Source organism: Mesoplodon mirus, assembly GCF_964341445.2.
Source record: "Mesoplodon mirus genome assembly, chromosome: 2".
Lineage (NCBI taxonomy): Eukaryota > Metazoa > Chordata > Mammalia > Artiodactyla > Ziphiidae > Mesoplodon > Mesoplodon mirus.
In genome coordinates this window covers 45,790,425-45,815,752 of record NC_138977.1, presented here as the reverse complement: position 1 = coordinate 45,815,752, position 25,328 = coordinate 45,790,425, and the positions used below count along the sequence as shown (strand labels likewise).

The following is a 25,328-nucleotide window of genomic DNA, read 5'->3' as shown; positions in this document are numbered from 1 at the left end:
GTAGTTGTGGCTCACGGGCCTAGTTGCTCCGCGGCATGTGGGATCTTCCCAGACCAGGGCTCGAACCCGTGTCCCCTGCATTAGCAGGCAGATTCTCAACCACTGCACCACCAGGGAAGCCCCCACAATTGAAGGTTTAAATACTTGATTATCTTTTCCCTTATTCACAATAATTTGAATTCAGCTTTTATCCTTATACAATCTTTGATTTGAAATTTTTGTTCAGAGCTGTGCTTAATGCCTGTGTTTGCATCCCTAGATGCTTTTACTTAAAAGGAAATATGATATGGCAAAGAACAGGTGGCTGCATCAGTAGTGGTAATGTTCTGGATCTCCAGGTGACTTGAATATTTATTTTGTTATTATGGGCATTCATTTTGTTATTATACCATGTAAAAGGTAAAAAAGAAAATAGGAACTGCTTAGATTATAAAACACACATATAAAGAGAGGCATCCTGGGCTGGTATTTCAAGTTTAATTTGGCATCCTTTCGCTTGAAGGCGAATAAGAGAGAGCATTCTTCTGAGTTTTATTATTTTCTCCCCAACAGTGTCAGGTTATGTGTGAATGGTGGTGGTGGTTAAACTCCTCCGTGTTGTGAAATTTATTATGGAAATGCTGGCAGGTAGGAACTGAGGGGCTGGAACAAGTGTTCATAAAGTTTTCACCCACTTTGCCTTAAAACCTTCACTATTCTTTTCATTCGGGTCTTTTCTGGTAGGGTTTTAAGATATGAATTCTTCTCTTGACCATTGTTTAAGGTCCGTATCTAAAGTTAACGCTTTCTGTCCTTTCTTTTCTTGTTGTTATTGTTGTTGCCTTTAATGTCTCATTTGCAGCCTCTTCCTCTAAATGAGGAGAAAGTGAAATAGAGAAGAGAAAAACACGATACAATGCATGACTTACTCCAAAACAGAATTCCGTGTCTTTAGTGTTAGACGTTTGGGGAGCATTTGTTTGTTTTTGTTGAATGGGATGGTGTTTAGAAAAAAAACACTACCAAAAGGTAAGGCTTCGGCTTCACACACAAAAACTTTTCGTTACTGTTTTGGCAAATGAAATTTAACTTATACTTTAGCCCTGCATAAAAGTTAATTAGCTTGATTTTGAAATGTCTTGGTTGGTATGTGGTGTAAAGGGTATCCTTCAAACCCTCAAGGGACAATCTTCTGTGGGGTTACACACAGAGGAGGAGGGTGTCCAGCTGTAGTGGTGGGTACCCTGCCCCTCCTGCCCTCAGCCCTGCAGCCCCCTGGGTGGAGGGCAAGAGCCCTAAGCACCTTCATCGTGTCCTGCTGAGCTGTTCCCCATTTGCCCAACAGGGGTCCTCTGGGAGAGCCTCCAAACAATTCTGGGGCACACACAGTGTTTCTAGTTCTCTGTAACTATCTCATCCTCTCTGAGATCCATGAGCATATATTTGTGGATGTCTGCATGTGTCTCTGTGTGGAAGATAAAAACAAACAGCATGAAAGTGATTTCTCTTTCAGCTCTGGCAACATATTCTATGTCACAGAGAAGTAGTAGAGGAGAAAAATTTTAAATCATAATACCTGATATCTCAAGAAATCAGTAAAAACCAGTCCCTCCTTCCTTCCTCCAACAAATAAGATGCTCAGTTGCAAATTGAGAGTTGACAAGAAGAAATTGTTGATAATTAACGTTTGTGCTAGTCTATGTATGCTATGCGATTCTATTGTAATTGAATTTGAAAATCAAAGAAGAACAAACATGAATGCTGTTACAGAGCAAAGATGTTATAATGTTCGTGTCAATTTCTGCCAGGACATATAGGCAAACATTGAAGTGTGGGGAGGAGAGCTGACTATTCTGATTACTCTGTAGATGTCAGAGTTGAGGGGAGGAGGGAAGAAAGGGGGGCATATTGAGAAAAAAGACATTTCAACATCATCAGCCATTGGTGGCTAAGTGAAAAACACCCACCCCCATGGCTATGCCCTCTTTTTTTTTTTTTTCCTTTTTTGCGGTATGCGGGCCTCTCACTGTTGTGGCCTCTCCCGTTGCGGAGCACAGGCTCCGGATGCGCAGGCCCAGCGGCCATGGCTCACGGGCCCAGCCGCTCCGCGGCATATGGGATCCTCCCAGACCGGGGCACGAACCCGTATCCCCTGCATCGGCAGGCGGACTCTCAACCACTGCGCCACCAGGGAGGCCCTATGCCCTCTTTTTTATGGTAATAATTCTGTGTGGTCATCAATAAAATTTAATCTTTAAAAAATGTTTCAAAATGGAGGGTGAGGAGGAGATAAACTAGTAGTGAAATGATGTTGGAGCAGGTGTGGAGGAATGGGGTAAAGTATCTTACAAGAAAAGGTTTTTGGGATTTTTTTTACCTTTAATGCAAATTTTAGATGTTAAGAGTCTTACGTTGTCTGTCTGTTAGCCGACTTCACTCTTACTTGTGATTCAGTTGCCAACGCCAGAAGTCCCCAGGGCATATTATCAGGATGTGACCTTTGAAAAGAACTTCTCTTTCCAGACAGGAGTGTGTGTTGCCATGGGGTTATATTACCTAATGCATACCTTTCTACCCACTGAATCACTTTTTAAAGACACAGATGTTAGGCAATTCTAAAAGCCTCAGAAATGTTTGCTTGTTAGATTTTTCTGTGAATCCAAAAAGTCAGAGTATAGCCTTGAGTAGCCCAGTAGTCATAGAAACTAGAGGTTAGGGATGCTGAAAAGGGCCAAAGGATATCTCAAAAGCAATGTCTTTGCCAACCGTGTGCTAAGGGACAATTACACCTTTTTTTACATTTTGGAAGATAATGGGTGTTTTCAACCCTAAAAGTTCTTGAGAGCTTGTCCGTCTCCTGTGAACATGTAGAAAACATATCTCAGCATAAGGTGATTCTTTGTTTATTCCAGAGAGAGTTTCATCTGGATCTATGAATGAAACAGTGCTATGGGTACAGCCCAGTGCATCTTAACTTGGTCTTAGTTTTCAGTGGCTGTATATTTTTATCATCAGTGTTTGGGGCACATAATCTTCCTATAAACAGGAAATGCCTAGAAAGGCATTGTTGTTCAAATATGAATCATCTATTCTTCTATACTAAAGAAGGTGTAATTATAATACCCCCCTAAGAATCACTTGCACAGTGACATTTAATTATTCATGTTAAGTTTGCTTCCCCTTTAAAGCATGAAAGGGGCAACTTAGCAATAACTACCAAAATTGCAAGGGCATTTTAGTTTGAGCCAGCAATTCCACTTCTAGGAATTTCTGCAGATATGTGGACACAGACAGAAAACAGTGTGTAGACATGGTTATTCACTGAAGCATTATTTGTAGTAACAAAAGACTGGACATCAAAAAGTGTCTACAAAAAAGGGTCTGGTTGAAGAAATATGTCATATGCACACAATGGAAAACCAGGCAGCTAAAAGGGGGGGGGGAAAGCTATGAGGAAGCTCTGTAAGTACTGATATAGAATGATCTCCAGTAGATGTTGTTAAGTTCAAAAAAGCAAGGGGTAGAACAGCACATAGCTTTCCTTTTGTGAAGCGGGTGAAAAGAGATTTGTTCATATTTGCCTATACTTGCATAACAAAGCACTGGAAAACATACATAAGAAATTAACCACAGAGGTTTGCTGTAGGGGGAAGAGAAATGGGTGGAGAGGGCTGGGAAGGAGAGTAAGACTTCTGAATGGCTTTGATCTTTTTTTTTTTTTAAACTGTGCGAATTAATTACCTATTCAAAACAATACCTGAAGTAAATATGGGGAAAATATTAAGATTTGATAAATTTTGGTAATGAGTCCACATGAGTGTTTTTTATATTCACTTGAGTGCATTTATGTATGTTTGAAGTATTTCATAATTTTTTAAAAGATGAGGAAAAATAGGAAAAGAAATAACAGTGATACACAAAAGAACCTTAAGAAACATTTTTTATCCCCTGCTAAGCACAAAGTGTTCAGTAATTATATCATGAAGAGTCTCAACCCAAATCCATAATATGTTAATTCTGATAAACCTAATTTACAGAATACATTTATATTAGCGTTTTTTCTTTCTTTTTTGGGGGGAGTGGGTAAGACTAGAATCTTGTCATGATGGACTTTGTTGTCTATTATAGCATTGTGTACTAAACAAATGATGGCAGATGGGGGTTAGTAAGTGAATTAAGAAACATGATGTTTTATTTGGTAGTGCTGATATTGAGTGTATTTGGTATTTTTACATGTTCACCTCATGTCCAGTTGATAACTAGCATGGTTTATAAAGTTAGTGCACCCAGAAGAGCTCAAGCAAAGTCTCAGTCATAACAGCTCATCAAAGAACAGCATCAACAAAATAATTAACTCCAACTCTTAGAATTTCTCATTATCCAAGTTGTGGTTGTCACCTTCTCCATTTATCCAAAGCATACCAATGCTTCAAGGTCATCCAAAGTCCCACTCTACTACCAGGCCTTTTGGCCAACTTCAGACCCCATTCTTGATCACTGGCAGCCAGGGAGATTTTTGGTGCTTAAACCAAAGTCCTCAGGAGCTAGCATGGCCCAGTATGATCTCATGACTTTCCTACCATCTGTTCTTCATTCCCAAGGCTCTGGCTACAGTCTGTTCTGTTTCTTGAAATCCACAAATTTATTCCTGCTTCAAGGCCTTTGTGTTTCTTTTTTGCTTGTGTGCTAAATACTCTGCCCCCAGCTCTTTGCAAGGTTGATTCCTTCTTATCATTTAGATCTGGTTCGGATGTTACTCTCTCAAAGAGGCTGTCCCTGATCCAAAGCAGGATCCTCGGTCACACTCTCACATTACCCAGTTCTGTTTCCTTCAGAGCCCTTATAACTACATGAAAATTCCCTGTTTATTTGCTTACTTGTTAATTGTCTGTCTCTCTACTCGGCCCACCTCACCTCTTTTCTACTGCTCATTGCTCAGTAGTTAAGAACACAGGCTCGGGGACAGATGCCTGAGTTTAAATATCAGCTCTGTTCCTCCAAACCCTTGTGACTGGGGATGGGTTGCTTAGTCTCTCTTGATTACCTCGTTTTCTCATTAATGGTCCTGTATCATAAAGATACAGTATAAAGGTTAAGTGAGAAACTGTGTGTCGAGTGCCTGGAATGATGCTTGGCACTCAATAGGCGCTCAACTATTTTTCGAGTGAAGGAGTAATACTCTGATGCTCCTTAATACTTTTTCTTGCATCTGAGGCTCCTCAACAAGATTATAAACTCCTTGAGGGCATCTGTGACCTCCCAGAGCTCCAGTTGTACTTCAGCAGGGAAGAAGGCGCATAGTAGGTGATCAGTGAATACTGCTCGAGAGACGTGAACTGCTTTAGTGTAGATTTCTCCAAAATATGCTTTCATTCCTGAATCTCTCTGTGTGTTAGGGCAAAATCATCTAAGAAGGACATCGTGTCACTTGCTAGTTCCAGTTTCATCAGCCTACCCATCCCACGCAATTAAGCTTCCTTGTTTGTGGTTAGGAATGCAACAAAAGGGCTTTGTTTGAATTACATGCACGCACAAAACTTAGTTGGCTCAATTTTAAAATTAAATCGCCTTCTGACTCTTATTGGTATGTTCATGATGTAATATGCTTTAGGAAAATATTTCCTTATCTTCCTTAAGATCAGAGTGATCCTAAAACGTAAAAGCATGCTGTGCTTTTTAGGAATGCTTATTAAATTATTTGCATCATTGAAAAAGTCAATAAACAGCTCTTTGACTTTTTTGGTTATCTCCAGGTACAGTGAATTATATTTTCAATATGAGAGGCTATTTTTAAAATACTTGGCTTTTTAATAGGTAACACATGTACATAGTACATAATTCAAAAGTTAGAAAAGGAAATACAGTGAAAAATAAGTTTTCCTCCCCAGAGGCAGTCATTGGTTCTAGTTTCTCAAGTATTCTTCCAGAAATACTCTTTACATTAATAAACGTTAAGTGATTATGTATGGTTTTCCCCACATACAGCAGTATACTGTACGCACAGTTCTGTATCTTACAATTGTCCTTTAACCATATATTTTGGAGATATGTCCATATCCATATGTATAGAACTACTCAGTTCTTTTAATGGCCACATACATATTCCATTGTGAGGAGGTACCACACTGACTTAATTGGTCTGCTACTGATGAGTATTTAGGTTGTGTTTCACTCTTTTGACGGATATGTTATTTTAAAATTATTTTGCTGAATGTTGCCAAACTGCTCTTTATTCAGGCTACACTGATTTACACACCCATCCTGCTCCAGCAAGGTCTGAGAGTTGGTGGGCTATATTTTGGTCATCTTTTTCATTGTTCTTTTTCCTCATTTCATCACTTAATTGTATGTATTGGAAGAATCTTATAAAACAAAGATTTATCTCTGAAACCTCCCAACATATGTTCTGCATCCAAAAGAAAGGGATATGTTTTTCAGAGCCTACTGATTTGCTTGTTTCACAAGCACCCTGTTCTTAATGTATCGATATTACACCTGGGATGAAATCTTCCCCCTACCCCAGGACAAAGAGTTAACCTCTGCAATCTACTCCGGAGAAGCAGCTCCCCAAGTTGGGTGTCCTGTCCTGGCATTGCAAGTCTTGGGCACTTAATTTATCTTTACTGTAAGAATTATTTCTTTATGATTTATTATTTATTAGAATAATACTTCATTTGGTCTCCCCACCAGAATGTAAGCTCCTTAAGGGCAGAGACCATATCTTAGTTATTAAATCTTTTAAGTATCTCTCATCAGTTTCAACTCTTCAGTCCTCATTTCTCATGCCCCTTGAGCCCCATCCACCACATCAAACCCCTCACTTTCCCCTCTTTGGGCTTCCTAGTGAAGATAGAGGACAATGGGTGTGAAGTCCTTCCAGCTGTCCTCCCACCCACTCCGTTTCATATGAGCATCAACATCTTAGCTCCTCCTTTCTTCTCATTTACTTCAGTGGACCTGCCTTTACACCTACATCAGGTCATGCCCTCCACGTGTGCTCTAGAATCCCATCCTTGCCTACTTCCTCATGAGTCTTACGTAGCGTCAGCCTCTCCTCATCCTGTGTCTTGGGCTATGCCTGTGTGCGCTCCCTGTCTCATACAGATTTGCTCATACTTCTCATTATTTAAAACAAAGCAGCAAGAACAAATCCTTTTCACTCCCTGGCCCCCTCTAGCCTCCTAGCTACCACCTTCTTTCTCCCCTTTAGAGCCAAGGTCTTGAAAGAATTATCTGCCCTTGCTGTCTCCATTTTATCTCTCATTCACCTCTTACCCCATCCTAATCAGACCTCTGCCCCTGTCATTCCATTGCAAAGACTCATCAGTCATCAAATCCAGTGGACGTGCATCTACACTCACCACATCACACTCACCTCTCGGTAGCAGTTGGAATGATTGACAGTTCCTCCCCTCGTTCTCCCCGCTAGGATGCTGTGAAACTCCCATACTCTCTTGTTGGACTCTCCCCAACCCCGTTCCACCCCCAAACTGTGATAGTTCTCGGAGGCCCATCCTGAAAGCACTTCCTTTCTGTCTCCTATGCACTCTCCCCAAGCAGCTTGTCGTTTCTCAGAGGACATGTGTTTTGTGACTCCTCAATGGGTATGTGCAGCCCAGACTCCAGTCCTGTGGGCCCCACTGCTTCCTGTCCACCACTGCAGTCCCAGAGGTCCCTCACATTGCACGCCCCAAGTGAGCCATCCGCCTCCCCGCTCTGTTTCCCTCCTTCCTCCCTCCGCTCCTGTCCCTCCATCCCATAGTTCTTACCATTCTAGTTCAAGCTATAAACATGAAGACCGTCCTTCCTCCTTGACTATACTCTCTTCTACACCAACCACATCCAAGCGCTCACTAGGCTGGGAATTTCGCCTCCTCGGTGGTTCTTAGATCTGTCATCCCTTTAAGTTCACTGCCCTTGCCTTAGTGCCGGGTCTTTATTATCTCTTACCCTGGCCAATACGATAGCCTCCGATCTTGTCTCTCTCAAATTTATTCTCATTATTGGCAATATCTTCCTGAAACTTGAATTTGAACATGGCCCTCCTTGGCTAAGGTTCTTCGGTGGCCTCCAAACCCATAAGATACTATTCACACCCTTCAGTGAGATCTGGACCCTCCTAGCTCTTCACCTTCATCTGCTGCCTTCCTCTCTCATCATCTCCTCTCCACCTACTTAAGTTGCTTGTACCATGTTCTTCTGCATTTCCAGGCATTTGTGATGCTGTTTCTTCTACGTGGATGTCCTTCTCTTTCATTTCCCGCCCCCTGCCATCTGGAGAAATCTTTCACGGTTTCGTGTTTTCGGTGACTGCCTCTTCTGAGTTCACTGAGCACCTTGTACAGCTCTCGATTACGGAACCCATCTCAGTGTCTTATAGCGGTTTACTTGGCTGTCTCTTCTACTGTACTGTGAATTATTTGGGTCTAGTGTTACTTTGTTCTTCTTTGGATCCCCAGTGCCAGCATAGTGGCTGCCATGTAGAAAGTCTCTATGGATGCCTTTGAATGAATGGGAAGGAAATTGAAGAAAGGTCTGGATAGCTTACATTTAAAAGGGAGCCTTGCTATTGTTTTTCTGTTTGTTTGTTTGCGGTACGCAGGCCTCTCACTGTTGTGGCCTCTCCCGTTGTGGAGCACAGGCTCCGGATGCGCAGGCTTAGCGGCCATGGCTCACGGGCCCAGCCGCTCCATGGCATGTGGGATCTTCCCAGACCGGGGCATGAACCCGTGTCCCCTGCATCAGCAGGTGGACTCTCAACCACTGCGCCACCAGGGAAGCCCCCCAGCCACTCTCTCTTGACTCTGACCTTCTATAGTAGTGTAATTCTCCTTACCAAATTCATCCATCCTTCAGTATTGCAGTCTGAAGAACACCCACTTTTCCCCTTTGGCTTTGTCAGTTCTTTGTGTTATAAGGGCAGGATGTTTAAAGGTGAAGTCATTGACTTGCAAAATGAGAAACTGTTTTGGAGAGCATCTTGTTGTTTATACTCCGCAGATCAGAGTGTTAACACCAAGGTAGCTGGTAGTTTTTATGTAGTTCTTACCAAGATATTAAAATAATAGCATTTATCCAGCATCAGGATATCACAGAGAACTTCAAAATCCCCAGGAAGTCCCTTGGGAGGTGGGCAGGAATTATTGCTCCCATATTTATATATGGATAAGTAGTGCAAAGAAAGACCAAGGCAACTCCATGTGCCTTGAATTAATAAAGCATGAAATGTTAACATGTAGGAAAGCTAGGTGAAGGTTATGTGGGATTTTTTCCAGCTTTATTGAGATATAATTGGTACATAACACTGCAAGTTTAAGGTGTAGAACATCTTGATTTGATACATTTATAAATTGCAAAATGATTACCACCACTGTATTAGATGCCAGCTGCATCCAGTCACATAGTTACCATTTCTGTCTTGGCTGGTGAGAACATTTAAAATCTGTTCCTTTAGCAACATCCAAGTATGTATATGATACGGAATTAGCTATAATCACCATGCTGTACATTAGATCCCCGGAACCCGTTAGTCTTTATAACTTGAAGTTTGTACCCTTTGACTAAAATCTCCCCATTTTCTCCACCCCCTCAACCCCTGATAACCACCACTCTACTCTGTTTTTCTGAGTTTGTCCTTTTTAGATGCTACATAGAAGTGAAATTATTCAGTATTTGTCTTTCTCTGTCTGGCTTATTTCACTTAGCATAATGCATCCAAGTTGTTGCAAATGGCACGATTCCCTTCTTTCCCATGGCTGAATAATATTCCATTGTATGTATACATGGCATCTTCTTTATCCATTCATCCACTGACACTTCGGTTGTTTCTATATCTTGGCTATTGTGAGTAATGCTGCAATGAACATGGGAGTGCAGATATATCTTTAAGATCCTGATTTCAGTTTCTTTGGATATATGCCCAGAAGTAGGATCGCTGGATCATACTGTTCGTTCTATTTTTAATTTTTTTAAGGAAACTCCATACTGTTTTCCATAGTGGCTGTACCAGTTTGCACTCTCACCAACAGTGCACTAGGGTTTATTCAGAAATTCTTTAAACTAAGTTTGCAATATTTTTATGTAACTGAAATCATGTCAGAATGAAAAGGAAAATACACATATGAATAAAGCAGAAAAAAATGATGGTTACTAAGAGAAGTGAGCAGTAAGATCCATTTTCCAGTATTTACTTGATTGTTTTCCATCTCCGAGGATACAGCAGCCTCTGCTTCCAAGTCCATAAATCTCATTGGTGAAGAGATCAGCTGAGATTGCTCCTAACGCTGGGGGTCCCTCTCCTGTGTCTCCCCAGGCGCAGTGAACCTGCGGGCCGACCTCATTCTTGGCATTCAACCAAATTTGGGGAGAACCAACCTGATGCCAGCATGATGCAGATATCTCAGGGCACGATTGGCACTCCTTGGCCCCAGAGCTACCATTCCAGGTAAGTGGCCACAGCTGAGACCCAGGGGCTTCTTACTTTCAAATGTCCCGTTCCCAGAAAAGATTGTTTTCTTATACTTATCTTGAGTACTAAGTCTCTCTACCCACTATCCTCATCCTCTTAAAACCCCTAATGTGTGTACGAGTCATCTTCATATCCTGGGCCAGACTGGCATGAAGAGAGGACAGGAGTATTTTGAACACTGACTGCTCACTTGAGATATTTATGGGGCCTATTGATTCTCAGTCAGACATTTCTCAATCACACGTTATAGCACTATACTAGAAAAACTGACAACTCCCTCCCTCAGTGCTTAGTGTGCTTTCTTCAAATATGTATCTGGTTTTTTAAATTAATTTTTATTGGAGTATAGTTGCTTTACAATGTTGTGTTAGTTTCTGCTGTACAGCAAAGTGAATCAGTTCTACGTATATACATATCCCCCTTTTTTTGGATTTCCTTCCCATTAAGGTCACCACAGAGCATTGAGTAGAGTTTCCTGTGCTATTCAGTAGGTTCTCATTAGTTATCTATTTTATACATAGTATCAATAGTGTATATATGTCAATCCCCATCTCCCAATTCCTCCCACCCCACCCCCTTCCTCCTTGGTCTACATATGTTTGTTCTCTATGTCTGTGTCTATTTCTGCTTTGCAAATAAGATCATCTATACCATTTTTTTAGATTCCACATGTATGCATTAGTATACGGTATTTGTTTTTCTCTTTCTGACTTACTTCACTCTGTATGACAGTCTCTGAGTCCATCCACGTCTCTACAAATGACCCAATTTTGTTCCTTTTTATGGCTGAGTAATATTCTACTGTATATATGTACCACATCTTCTTTATCCATTCCTCTGTATCTGGTTTTTATCTGAATGATTTTATTCAGTATTTGAACTCCCCAGTTGGTTTTTCTCCTTCTGTTAAAGCCAGTTATCCAGCTTAGCTCCAATCGAAACAGTTAACACACCGAGGACCGCTCAATGTATACATCACCTCATGTGGTCCTTCCTGTACACCCTTGAAACAGGTACAGTGTTCTTAACTCCATTTCGCAGGACAGGACATTGAAGCTGGAAAGATGGCTTTGTCCAAGGTCAAACGTCTGATCAGTACCCAAGTCAAGACTCAAATCCAAGCTAGGTTTCAAAGCCGTTGCATGTAATCTCCTGTACTTCCTCTACACTAGTTATACTAGTTATTCTTCCTCTGCTTTTCTCGTCACTCTACCAGTCAAGGTCCAGTCAGAGAAGAGCAGAGCCATCACGGTTGTTACAGGAGAAGGGATTTATTATAGTAATCAGACCTTACACAAGTGAAGGGGACTGGGGAGAAGGGAGCCAAGCCTGACCACCTACTTAGTTCTTTATATTAAAGGACTAAGTCAGGACGCCCCTACATTTACTACAGACTTGGAGCCGTGCAAATTGGAATCCATCTTCTGATCCCAGGGAGGCAGGCTCTGTCACTTAGCACTTTTTTGGAAGTACTTGGATATACAGGTTATGGTGGGGAGGTAGGAAAGTCAAGGTAATATGGGTCCCACATACAAATGAGATGCAAGTGCTTGTCTGTATCAGGGAGTGGAGGATGTTTCTGGAAGGATGGCTTAACTACCAGGCGGTGGGTACGCACTGGGCGAGGACTCAGAACCCCTAACACTCATGTCTGGTCAACTCAAGGGCCAAATCCTCGAGCTCTGACTGGTGGGCATGGCTCCCAGCACGTTAGGATACCTTCCTGGTCGCCCTCCTTGTTGCAGACACTCCTCTCGCTTGCCCGTGCCCCTCCCAATACCCCCGAAGGACTTCTTCTCGCCATCTGAGCCACGTGTGCTCTGGGACCAGAGCTGCTGGCAGTGCCCACGCCCCGTGCAGACACAGCGCTTTTGCTCTGTGGGCGCAGCGGTGTTGAAGGCCTGCAGCAGGTTAGATGCAGGGGCCTAACAGTGTGAGGGAAGGACAGCTCGATGGTGAGCTACTTGGGCTTTCAAGTGAGACCTCGGCTTAAATCTCCACTTCACCGCCTACTGCATGAGCTTGAGCAAATCACGTCACCTCTTTGATCTGGGTTTCCTTGTCTGTAAAATGAAATTCATAATACAGATCTCATTGGCTCGTGGTGAGGATTAAGCAAAATAACATGCAAAACATTTAGTGTAGTTCCTGGAACATAGTGAGCACTCAGTAACTATGAAAACTAATTACAACAATTAGGCTGAAGACTTGTCAGAGGTACAGTGAAACCTAGTAATGGACTAGGTCAATGGCATAAACCGGCACACACTTATAAAATGCAGGAGTGTGTTAACAGGGTACCCCTAAACAGTGGGGCCCTCCGGAGCCTCCTAACCGCTAGCCTTAGGAGTCCCTAAACCTGAAGTCGTACTGCGGCCTAAAATACAAGCCTGTCCAAAGGCAGCAATAAGACGACGGCAGTCGGTGCTTAGAATAAGTGCTTGCAGTAACGATGGTGAGCTCCAAGAGGCCTCAGGAGAGACATGGTGTTGGCATCAGATGCGCAATATTCTGAAGGTTCTGCTTCTCTACCTGCTGTTTCCTCCTCATCCCAACCTCCAGAGGCAGGTGGATCTTGTACTGTACCTACCAGTCTGCCCTCTAATTCAAGCTTCAGAACAGCCTCCCGCTGACACAATGACCTTCAGCACAAAAGCTCTGTGGAGGAAGAGAGAGGGAGAAAGGGAAGCTCGGGTTACCCAGCTCCTACTGCAGCCCAGAGCATCCTGGGGTCTGTTCATTCCATGCCTCGGGCTTGCAGCTCTGAGTTCTGCTCAGAGGGTCAGCCCTTGGCAGCTGTAGACGGAGAAGCTCCCCTGGCACGTTTCTGAGGAATACAGTGGCATCTAGTGGTCTGGTGGGCGGCATCCCTCTGACAGACTTCTGACAGTTCCAGAAACCAGGAATATTACTTAGTCTCAGTCCTAAATGTGTGGATCTGCTTCTCGTTAAGCAGGAGAAAGAGGGAGCTCTAGGGATGGGGAAAGGCAGGAGTGAGGAGAGAGGGAGAGAGAAGTTCAGAGAGACTGGAGACATGTAATTTTCACTGCCTGCAAGCTGGCTTGGATCTGGAATTCCACCGAAATTGTATTTCAGCCTCTTTCTGTCAGATCCTTGTCACTGCCTTTTTGCTGTCATACAGAAATCTCACAATGGTCCTAAAGTATTAGGACTTCTAAAGTCCTATGTACTTTAGAAGAAACCTTGAAAAGCCGTGTAGTCTGGTCCCCTCCTAAGAGGCTGAAATAACAGTATCAAAACTCTAAAGAACCAGTATGTGTTCATTGATTCACTCCTTCAGCAAATATGTGTGGAATACCCACTACGTCTCAGCTGATTTCTGATTATTGAGGATACAAGACTGAATGAGACATAAAAAACCCCCAGCCTGCTGTATTTGTTTCCCCAGGTGTGTTCCATGGAATAATAATCCATTAGATACTCCTTGGGAAAAAGTTTCTAGGGTCACATAAGTTTAGAAAACACTGCTTAGTATATTTTCCTTTAAGAACATCACATGAGCAAGTTTATTAAGGACTCAGGAGTCTTAAAGTAATTACAATTATTTAAGTCATCTAGCCCAGTATTTTCCAAACATATTTGGTCACCTAAGCAATTAATATTCTGGGAGTACGCTTTAGGAAATGTTTGCATACACTTGTGCTTTTTTTTTTTTTTTTTGCGGTACGCGGGCCTCTCATCGTTGTGGCCTCTCCCGTTGCGGAGCACAGGCTCCGGACGCGCAGGCTCAGCAGCCATGGCTCACGGGCCCAGCCGCTCCGTGGCACGTGGGATCTTCCCGGACCGGGGCATGAACCCGTGTCCCCTGCATCGGCAGGTGGACTCTCAACCACTGCGCCACCAGGGAAGCCCTACACTTGTGCTTTTTGCTGTGGTTTAAGTATTTAGAAAATATTAATACTTTCAAACAGAGGTGATGTGATGTCAAGTAGTGGTAAGTGCCATGAAGAAAGTAAAGCAGAGTAACAGGGAGTAAGGACAGAAGAGGTGCTTTTTAGTGAGTAGCAGGAAGTCTTCTCTGATGCGGAGACTTGAATAAGGGGAAGGGATTGCCCCAGGTGAAGAGCATTCCTTTTTTGTGGGAACAGCGAGTACAAAGGCCCTGAGACCCTGACGTGGGAATGTATTTCATGGGTTATTTATTTATTTATTTATTTGTCTGTCTGTCTGTCTATTTATTTATGGCTGCGTTGGGTCTTCGTTGCTGCGTGCGGGCTTTCTCTAGTTGCGGCGAGCGGGGGCTACTCTTCGTTGCGGTGCGCGGGCTTCTCACTGCAGTGGCTTCTCTTGTTGCAGAGCATGGGCTCTAGGCACGCGGGCTTCAGTAGTTGTGGCTCGCGGGCTGTAGAGCGCAGGCTCAGTAGTTGTGGCACGTGGGCTTAGTTGCTCCGTGGCGTGTGGGATCTTCCCGGACCAGGGCTCGAACCTGTGTCCCCTGCATTGGCAGGTGGATTCTTAACCACTGCGCCACCAGGGAAGTCCTATTTCATGGGTTTGAGGTGCTGTAAGTTGGCCATTATGCCAGAGTGCGGTGAGCAAGAAGGAGGGCGGTAGAAAATGAGGTAGGAGAAGTTGTCAGACCACAGTAAGAACTCTGACACACTTGATGCACTCATCTTAAGAGTAAGTCTGTCTCTGTGTTGGCTGCAACTCTTGCAGGGCTTGAAGACCTTCATGCCAAGTTCTTCTCAACCATCATTAAGAGTACCCCATTGGGCTTCCCTGGTGGCACAGTGGTTGAGAGTCCGCCTACCGATGCAGGGGACACGGGCTCGTGCCCCGGTCTGGGAGGATCCCACATGCTGCGGAGCGGCTGGGCCCATGCGTGTCCGAAGCCTGTGCTCCTCAACGGGAGAGGCCACTACAGTGAGAGGCCCGTGTACCGCAAAAAAAAAAAAGAAAAAAAAAAGAAAAAAAAAAGAGTACCCCATCTTGGAAGCAGGAATGGCAAGGGTAGTCAGAATGACTGCTTCCAGAACACAGTAGAAGAACTTGTTCCTAGAGGGTGATGTCAGGGCACTCCATGTCATGGCATGGCATAGGTCACTTGGTCTTAGTTCCCAGTCATCTTGGGAATGGGAATTCAGCAGGGACACAGCCCTCCCTGAGTAGCAGGGAGAGCACTTCTGGTCCTCATGTGATGCATTCCATCTGAGGAATGGTGGGTTAAGTTTCCCTTGGCTACAGGATGGAACCCACTCTACCCTTGCTCTGCCTGGCTAGAGATTTACCAGTGATTTCATATTTCTAGATACCATCTGTATTTTGAGATATGTTGGTGGTGGCATTTCCTTCCACTCAACAGTGTTACAGTAAAGCCATCGGTTTATTCACTTTGATTTTTTTTGCATGCTCCTAAATTAGATTTGAATTGCCCTTTTAGTGAAAGACTGCTAAAATTCTTAGCAGTTGGGAGGAGGATTAAGTAGTGTCTACCACCTGCATGGAATTGATGAGCAAAACAGCCCTTGTGGGGTCTACTGCTTCCATGTGCCCTCAAAGTATTAGCTCTGAATCTTCTGTTAGAGGAGCTAAAGGGAAGTACAAGCGGGTCATATGGGATTATCCTCAACTGAGCCGTGTCATGTGCATTTTCATCACAGCCTCTTCATTTAGAGGGGAGTGGGAGTAAAAACTGGCAGTGACATATACCATGCCACTGGGTGCCAGGACTGACTTCCCTAATCTGGTTGGCTCTGGAGCTGTTCCCTTCCTTTCTCCCTTGAATTTATACCTGTCCCTCCCAAAGCAGGATGCTCCATTCAGTAAGTTCACTTCCCTTGATAGAGAAAATTATTCTTAGGGTGAGTTGCTGAAAATGTAGTCTTCTTTTCCTTGAATTCCAGCGCCAGTTTTGACTCAGCAGGTGATCTTTCTATAGTCTCTTCCCATATACTCTGGAGACAGTCCAGCCACAAAGCATTATTGCATACTCGGCCATTAAGACACCATATTTACTTACATGAGATCTAGAAATATAATAATAGCTCCATGAATTTTAATAGTGTTTAAAGGCCTATTCATTTTAAAATGGAAAACCTCAGGCAAGAACTCTTAGTACTTCTTTTCTCTTCTTTAGAGAACAGTGAGTCACAAATGTTTGAACTATTGAGACTGCTGTTTGATTTTTGAGCTACTTACTCCTTCCTATGTCCATGTCCTCTCTCCCCCAACATGCTGGGGTGAAGTATATTTTGATTTTATAATTAAAGCTAATTATAAGTAATTCTGTCTTAGGGCAACTTTCTGGGGTGTATGATGCCAGGAGTGAGAGTCACTCCCCCTCCCCCAAGCAGGCTCTGAAAATCACCTGGACGAGCTCGTGAAGGAGGTCTTACCCTCCAGTGTATGAGGCTTTGCCCAGACTCTGGGAAGTGGTCCGTGGGTGACTGGCTCCCAGCACCCAAGAGCCTCCTATGATTAAAGCTTCTTATCCAGCCTGCCTCTCCTTCTCTCTCATCCGCTTTTTCTAGCTCTATAATATTCTCTCAGTATTTCTCTCTTTCAGTTTTGTGTTTGGCTCTCTCCCCCACAAACAAACTGTCTCTTGTACAGTTGAGATTCCAGGAAGATTGCCAGGGAGTAGCCCTCCAATTCCATAAAAAGGAAAGATATTAACTAAAACCGTGGACATGTGCAGAGTCTCCCTCACCCATTCACGTGCCTGGTCTCTTACTAAGCTTTCCCCTTCTCCCCACAGACGCCCCAAGAGACATAAAATGTCAGTCTCCATCACTCTTCTTCCTCTTTCCTCGCCCACCTCTCTCATTTCTTGGCATGTGCAGAATGTCACTTCCGGCATGGAGCACATCCCATCAGTGTGCCGCCCGTGTCCAGGGGCCGTGTGGCTTCCTCGTGCTCCCCGCTTCTCCCTCGGCGAGCCTGGGTGATTGATGAGTGGCATGTAGGTTGCAGCGTTGGGCAGTTACTCCTAGTGACGACACGTAGGGAGGCTGAGCGAGGCCCAAATATGGCCCTTTCCCCCCACCCTTCCAGAAACCAAACATCTTTCCCAAGGGTGCGTTTATAGGCTGGGTCCCGTGCCTGTAAGCCTGCTGAATGATACGGACTCCCTGCTGACTGCTCTGCCGCCCTTTCTTCCAGCTCCTCTACCAGGGACCTCTCCGGCTATGACCATGCTTATCTGAGGCGGAGCCCCGACCGGTGCAGCTCCCAGGGGAGCACGGACAGCCTGGAGCCCAGCGGGGGATGCCTGCCCTGCCACCCTCTCTCCCCGGCCAAGTCTACCAGCAGCATTGAGCAGCTTGGCCACCTCCATAACAAGAGAGACTCGGCTTACAGCTCCTTCTCCGCCGGTTCTAGCATCCTCGAATATCCGGCCCCCGGCATCTCTGGCCGGGAGCGTTCAGGCTCCGTGGACACCACTTCTGCTCGAGGTGGCCTCCTAGAAGGGATGAGGCAGGCAGACATTCGCTATGTTAAGACGGTCTATGATCCCCGGAGGGGGGTCTCAGCAGAGTATGAGGTGAACTCTTCAGGCCTGCTCCTGCAAGGTAAGGAGGCCCGAGCATTGGCAGATGGTCGGGGCTATGAGAAATGGCCTGGTGTTCCTCGGGGCAAGGAAGCGGCACCCCCCTCCTGGAGCCAGCACTGCCCCAGCTCCTTGGAGACCACCGCGGACAACTTGCCTCCTAAAGTGGGTGTGCCCCTGCCCCCGGCTCGGAGTGACAGTTATGCGGCCTTCCGGCAGCGAGAACGGCCTGGCTCCTGGTCTAGCCTTGATCAGAAACGGTTCTGCCGGCCTCAGGCAAACTCTGCAGGCACCCTGAAATCTCCCTTCATAGAGGAACAGCTGCATACTGTGCTGGAGAAGAGTCCAGAAAACAGCCCCCCAGTGAAGCCCAAGCATAATTACACCCAGAAGGCCCAACCTGGCCAACCTCTGCTGTCGACTGGCATCTACCCAGTACCTTCCCTGGAGCCACACTTTGCCCAGGTGCCCCGGCCTTCCGTGAGTGGTAACGGCACCCTCTACCCTGCGCTGGCCAAGGAGGGCGGGTATCCAGCTCCGCAGGGAGCTTGCGACAAGACGGCCCCCCTTGATGAGAATGGGAACCAAAGTGGATCTAGCAGGCCTGGCTTTGCCTTCTGCCAGCCCCTAGAACATGATTCAGTGTCCCCAGGAGAGAGGAAACCTGAAGTTTCGGCCAAATGTGTCCCCTACAAAGTCCATTTCCTCTCAGTGCCTGAAAACGAGGAGACCTCCCTGAAGAGACTTCTCACACCTCTCCAAGGCGACAGCCCACATCCCAGTGAGAGAAAGAGCACCCAGGGCAACAAATATTCTAATTACCACAGCCTCCAATCCCCTCTGGCTCAGGCCTGGCAAGTGGGTGAAGACAAGAGATCTTTCCTGCCCTCAGAGCCTTGGGAGGGTGATTTCCATGAAGACCACAATGCCAACCTCCGGCGGAGGCTCGAGAGAGGCAGCCTGGGCCAGAGCATGCCAAGCAACTTCGGCAAGACCACATCTGCCTTCTCCTCCCTCCAAAACATTCCTGAGGGTCTAAGAAGGCAAAGCAGCCTGGATCTAGGAGGGGGAGCCCAGGAGATCTACCTGGAAGGCACGTCCACCTGTGCAGTCAGCACCAAGGCAGAGGACTCTGGAAGGACTGTTGTTCCTGATCACAGGAGCCAGCTGGACAGGTCAGTTTCCTATCCCAGGCCTGAGGGGAGAACCAGTGCCTTGGCTTCATTCCACAGTTCAGACCCAAGGTATGAAGAGCTGCCCTCCCCACCCCCGCAGGAGACATCCAGTCTGGGCCGAAGGAGGCTCAGCTCCAGCAGCGCCTTGGCTCTGCAGGGCTTCCAGTATGGGAAGCCCCACTGCTCGGTGCTGGAGAAGGTTTCCAAGATCGAGCAACGAGAGCAAGGGAGCCAGAGACCTCCGAGTGCGGGCAGCTCTAGTTACGGTTATAACCACAGGCCCAGCAGGACACTCCCAACTTCTAATACTTTGGGGAATGACTTGGAGGAGACAAAGGCCCATATCCGTTTTTCCGAATCCACTGAACCCCTAGGCAATGGGGAGCCGCACTGCAAAAACGGGGAGCCGATGTCGGAAGAGGTTTCCTGGCAGCCGTGTGGTCAGCAGCCGAGGCGGGACGCTCGCCTGCTCCGCAGCCAGAGCACCTTCCAGCTCTTCAGCGAGGCCGAGAAGGAGGCCGTGTGGCCCGATGACCGGCCCCGCACGCCAGACTCGCCCGTGCAGGATGCCCCCTTCAGCCGCGCCTACCGGAACAGCATAAAGGATGCGCAGTCCCGCGTCCTGGGCGCCACCTCCTTTCGACGCCGGGACCTCGAGCCGGGGACGCCCACAGCTGCCAGGCCCTGGCGGCTGCGACCCGCCTCGGCCCACGTGGGGCTGCGGAGCCCGGAGGTGCCGGCTTCCGCCTCCCCGCACACCCCGCGCGAGCGGCACAGCGTGACCCCGGCTGAGGGCGACCCTGCCCGGCTCGCGCCCCCCGCCGCCCGGAGGGGGCCGCGCAGGCACCTGACCCCCGAGCAGAAGAAGCGCTCGTACTCGGAGCCCGAGAAGATGCACGAGGTGGGAGTCTCAGAGGAGGCCGAGCCGGCACCCCCAGGCCCGCCAAGGAAGGGACCTCAGTTCGCGGAGAGCTCGGTGGCTGACCGGCGCCGCATCTTCGAGCGAGACGGCAGGGCCTGCTCCACCCTCAGCCTGTCGGGACCCGAGCTGAAGCAGTTCCAGCAGAGCGCACTGGCCGACTACATTCAGCGCAAGACTGGCAAGCGGCCCGCTGCCGCCGGTTGTGGCCTCCAGGAGCCCGGGCCGCTGCGGGAGCGCGCCCAGAGCGCCTACCTCCAGGCCGCGCCCGAGGGCCCCGGCCTCGCAGCGGCCTCCAGTCTCTCCTCTCTGCGGGAGCCCAGCCTGCCGCCCCGCAGGGAGGCCGCCCTCCAGCCGGCCACCGCGGAAGGGGGTGGCGGGGAGCTGCCACGGACCCCCCGAGATCGCAGCAGCTCCTTTGCCGGCGGCCGCCACCTCGGGGAACGGCGCCGCGGAGACCAAGCCCCGAGAGAACTGCTCGGTGGAGCTAACGGCGGTCCAAAGGGCCCCCAGAGGCTGGACAGGACCCCTGGGGAGCCCTCCCCGTGGGGATCCGCGGCCGGGAGGTCCGGGAAGTCCATGTCGGCCGAGGACCTGCTGGAGCGCTCAGGCGTCCAGGCCGTCCCTGTCCACATGAGGTCACGGTCATCTCCCACCGCTGACAAGCGCCAGGTATGTGCAGCCAGCGGGTCCTAGCACTGCCCCTTGCACCCTGGAAGCCTTAGTGCGGCTTCTCTAACCCCTCCTCTCCTCTTCGTTTTCCTTTTACACGCAAGAGAGTAGCATTCGTTTTCATAAGGTGCTTTCTCAGTGCCCCTGTCTGATGAGATCATTACAGAGATACAGATATATAATACATAGATATCGATACAGTTGTGTAGATGTCTTATGTAGATACATGTATCGTATACCGATATAGATATCTATACATATATATGTGTGTGTATCAATGGATATAGATGTATATGTGTACACACACACACAGTAGGCCTCGTATTCCTGGTTCTGCACTGGAATGGAAAATATTGGGAAAATTCCAGAAAGTTCCAAAAAGCAAAATTTGAATTTGCCAGCACACCAGCAACTATTTACATAGTATTTAGATTGTAAGTAGAGATGATTTAAAGTATACAGGAGGATGTGTGTAGGTTATATGCAAATACTATGCCATTTTATCAGTATAGAGCATCAGGTGGATTTTGGTATCCGTCCCTGGGGGTCCTGGAGCCAATTCCCTGGGGATACTGGGAGACAAGTGTATATAATATATATACACACATACGTATATAGTATGTATGTATTATATAGTATATACATATATATAATAACTTCATTTTAGTGTCACCCACTTCTCAGTGTAAGAATTAGATTAGGAAAATTTAGGGGTTATCTTTTTTCTTTGTTTTGGGGTTTTTTTTGCGTTTTGTTTTTTTGTTTGTTTTGCTTCTTTTCTCTTTTTTTAAGTTCATGCAGTAGAGGCTATGTCTCAGTATTTTAAAGACGTTAGCTTCCTACCTTCTGTTTCTATTGGACTTCTGCATTTACAAAATAAGTATAGTTATTGACTTTGATAATTGTTGGTTTATTGAGCTCCAGGCCCTCAACTAAGTATGCTTTTATGTTTATTATCTCATTAACGCTCAAAATAATCCTATGTGGTGGAGTATATTATCCATATCAAATCCATGTCTCTCTGTCTCTTTCTGTGTACTATCGTGGCGAGATAGGAGAATGTCAGACTTTCCAATTCTCTCATAAAGTCTCCAGACTATGAAAAGATCACGAGGTGCTTTCCACTGGAAATTTTAGGCGGAGCTAGGAGTAAAATCCGAGCACTCTGACTCCAGGAGTCTATTAATTCCCCTAATTCTTAGCCCATCCTCAAGCTCCACATGCACTGCAGGTCGATGTCCTGCCTCATGGTTCCCTTCCCAGGTAAGAAGATGTGAGGAATTCACATATATGTTACCACAGGGGAGAATACCCCTCCATTGTCCCTTCTCAGATTCTATTTTCCCCAGCAGAGAATGTAATCATTCAGCAAGCATTTGTAGAGCATATGTTTTACGAAAAGGACTGCTTATAGGTTTAAAGGAAACGTAAGGGAAAATAAGGGTCTTGCCTTTCTGGGGTTCACAATTGAGCAAGGACTATGAACTTAGGTATAAATAACTAACACGAATAGTGAATGCTTTGGGAGTGGTCATAAATAAGATGCTATGGGAGGGATAGTAATTCTGAGAGGGTCTAAGAGAGCATCTCTTGAAGGAGAAGGGATCTGAACCAGGCTATAAAGGATGAGCAGGATGTTGACAAAGAGTTGGAGGTTGTGTGGGGGAGGCATTGAGTTGGAGGAAACAGCTTCGGACAAAGAAGAGTTAGCCGTTACTGCCTGAGACATCTGTCTGCTGCACTGCTTCTGCAACACACATACGCACAGCATTGTGAGAAAATACTGCTCCCTCCCAGATATTTTCTCTTCAGAAATATCTTCTCCCCAATATAACCCACACACACCCACACCCACACCCACCCACACACACACACACACACAGTCTATAGAGGCAATCCTCCATAAGCCTCCAGTAGCTGTTTTTCACCCCTTAGCGTGAAGAACAGAGCTAATTTCCAGTCCTTATCCTACCCCTAAGACGCTTTTAAAATCCATATGTGTAACATGCCATTTCAGGTGGTTTGATGGGCTTCACCCATCAAACTAGCTGTTCTGCTAGCTACGGTTCTGCTAGCTCACCGTGTAGCAGAACAAACATTTTCTTTATTTCTCTCCCCATGTTCTAAAGAAAATAGAAATGTTCAGGTGAAAACGAAATCATCTTCTGATCGATGTCATTATTCTCTCTTGAGGAATTTGTTGGCTGGTTATGAATGTTATTTTGCCTTCCCTTCCAGATACTTCTCAAGCCTGGTAAACTGGGAAATAGAGCTAAAACATAGGCAGTATAGAGAAATGATCCCAATTAAATCCCAATTATTTGGTATTATTTGAAAAACTTTCTAGAAAGACAGCTAAATACAGAACATTATTTATGTTCTCTTTAATAAAGCGAGTACCATATTTAGAAATTATTTAATGTGAGGAATATGACGCCAGAGGGGGGAAATATTTCAACGTGAAATACTTTATCTGCGCTGCTTTGCTCCTACAGATTCTGAAAATAGGTTATCATCCCCCAGATTGCAACTGCATCAAGACTGTGTTCTTAGGCTTCCTCCTTCATTCCCTGGCTCAGCAGCTGCACCGTGCCTGCCCTGAGACTGGTCCATGGCAAGGTCTGCCCCTTGCATCTTCTTCATACACCCATTATCTACCTTAGTTGTAGAACTAGTGAAAAACAAAATAAAACTAGTCTCCACATAATTATTGTGGTTAATATTTTAAGATATTATTATTTATTTGAATAAATTCCAGTAACTTTTACCATTATCATTAAGCTTTGGTGAAGGTGTTAAATAACTATTTTTCTCATCCCAGCTTCAGAGGACTCTCAGAAATTAAGTGACCCTGTAGCGACTAAATCATCTGGCTGAGTTAAACCCAAAATATGGAGTCTGTTTCTGGTGCTGGCTCAGTCCGAGGCATCCCAACAAATGCTGCTTGCTCCTGCCAGGCAGATGCTAATAGAGCAGGATTTTACAAGCTTTGGGCAAGGATTCAGCTCCTTTTCAAAAGTCCATTAGTGAGGATAGTTTTTGCTTCCCAAACAAGGTCAGCATGGAAATCAGTTTCTCTGTTTATAAAACTTGATCATTCTTGGGCCTGAAACGATGACTGTAGAAGGCTGCCACCTTTTTGTAGCCTGAGACCTGCTCAGACACTCAGCAGCCCTGGGCCTCTCCTTAGCCAGCTGTGGTCATCTCTGAACAAGCAGCCTCCCATTCCCTCTCCTTTAATTCCTCTTAATTTTAAAGGTGTAATTGCAGAACAAATGGATATTAGTGATGGAGCTGAAGGGCACATCAAATTCTTGGCTATTTCCTACTTTCTGTGAGACTTTAGAAAACTTCACTGTTTTAAAGTAGGTAGGCCCCGCAAAGCTGCAGGAAAAAATCCAAACATTTCTGCCTTGGAGATGGAAATTTACACCTGTTCGTTGGCACAGATCTAAAATATAGCAGAGGCTATAAAAAGAAACCTTTTGGAGAAATAAGATTCCTGGTGGGGTATTTTTTTTTTTCCAGATGCTGAGTTAGAGTCTTCTCTGGTTCTCACTGTATTTTCAGAGACCTTCATTTCTTATACGTAGCACATTCACCATGTGATGATGTGACAGACATTTGATTGCTGAGGAAATTGCTCAATGCATGGAACCCCACAATGTTGGATGTAGTCTTGATTCTGTAGGATGCAACTTGTATATCATTTTTAGTACCTCTCAACAAGCTTGGGGATAAATAACAGAATCAACTTTCCACAAAATGTAAAGTTACAAATAGCTACTAATAATCAAATGTTTACTATGTGCCAGTCACTGTACTGTGTTTTATAAGCTTAAAATTAATCCTACATCTATGCAAAGGAGGCGATACCGTTGTTATCGCCATATTATAGATAAGGGAACTGAGGCACAGAAAGGCTGAGAAATTTGCCCAACATAGTGGGAGCAAGGTTTTGACCCCCTACTATCTGACTCCAGAGGTTTTAAGTCGCTATACCACGCTACCTCCCGGTATCAAAAAAGACTGGGCGACTGGAGGGAGGTGAGAGTTAAACATCTTATATCTGAAAACTCCAGCCAGTGAATTGATTTCATTTTAACATTTATCAATTACTGTTATACATTTAAATAACATTTAAAATTTTTAAAGCTGAATTTCTAATTCATTTCAGCAGATACTTGAAGCTGATATTACAAAGTAGATGAATACTGTCTTCATATTTCATTGGTCATAGAGATATTAGGATATTTAATTCAGAATCCAAAGGAAGAGTGAGAATCGGAATTGGATGGGATTCAGGTTTATAGTTCTAACTGTACTGTGCCTAATGAAGAATAAGAACTGGTGTACTTTTAAGTCGGTCAAAAGAAGTTAGAGACAATTAACAAAAACAGACACTTAACAAGTTTCTGTTGGCATAACTCTATACCTGGTATTTCTCCCATTGCCACTGCTTTTTCCTAAATTGTCATAATAGTTTATACTTCTTACCGGTTTATAGAAAATCAAGTCTTCTTTGAAAGTGCATACGTGCCCAATCTAAGCAAATAAATGCAACAGGAATGTATCCTCCTTGGGCTTTCTGCTAGGTTGGGA

General features: G+C 45.5%; 1 protein-coding gene across 5 annotated transcripts in view; it reads left to right on the top strand.

Annotated features, from left to right (window-relative positions):
- SHROOM3 (shroom family member 3) overlaps positions 1–25,328 on the top strand; it is a gene marked incomplete at its 5' end in the record, with an annotated part of 329,672 nt that overhangs the window by 275,422 nt on the left and 28,922 nt on the right. For all 5 annotated transcript variants that reach the window (XM_082611413.1, XM_082611414.1, XM_082611412.1 and 2 more), the window contains 2 exons: positions 10,292–10,423; positions 17,573–20,726. In XM_082611413.1, coding sequence (XP_082467539.1) covers positions 10,292–10,423; positions 17,573–20,726 — 3,286 coding nt within the window. The remainder of the gene's footprint in view (positions 1–10,291; positions 10,424–17,572; positions 20,727–25,328) is intronic.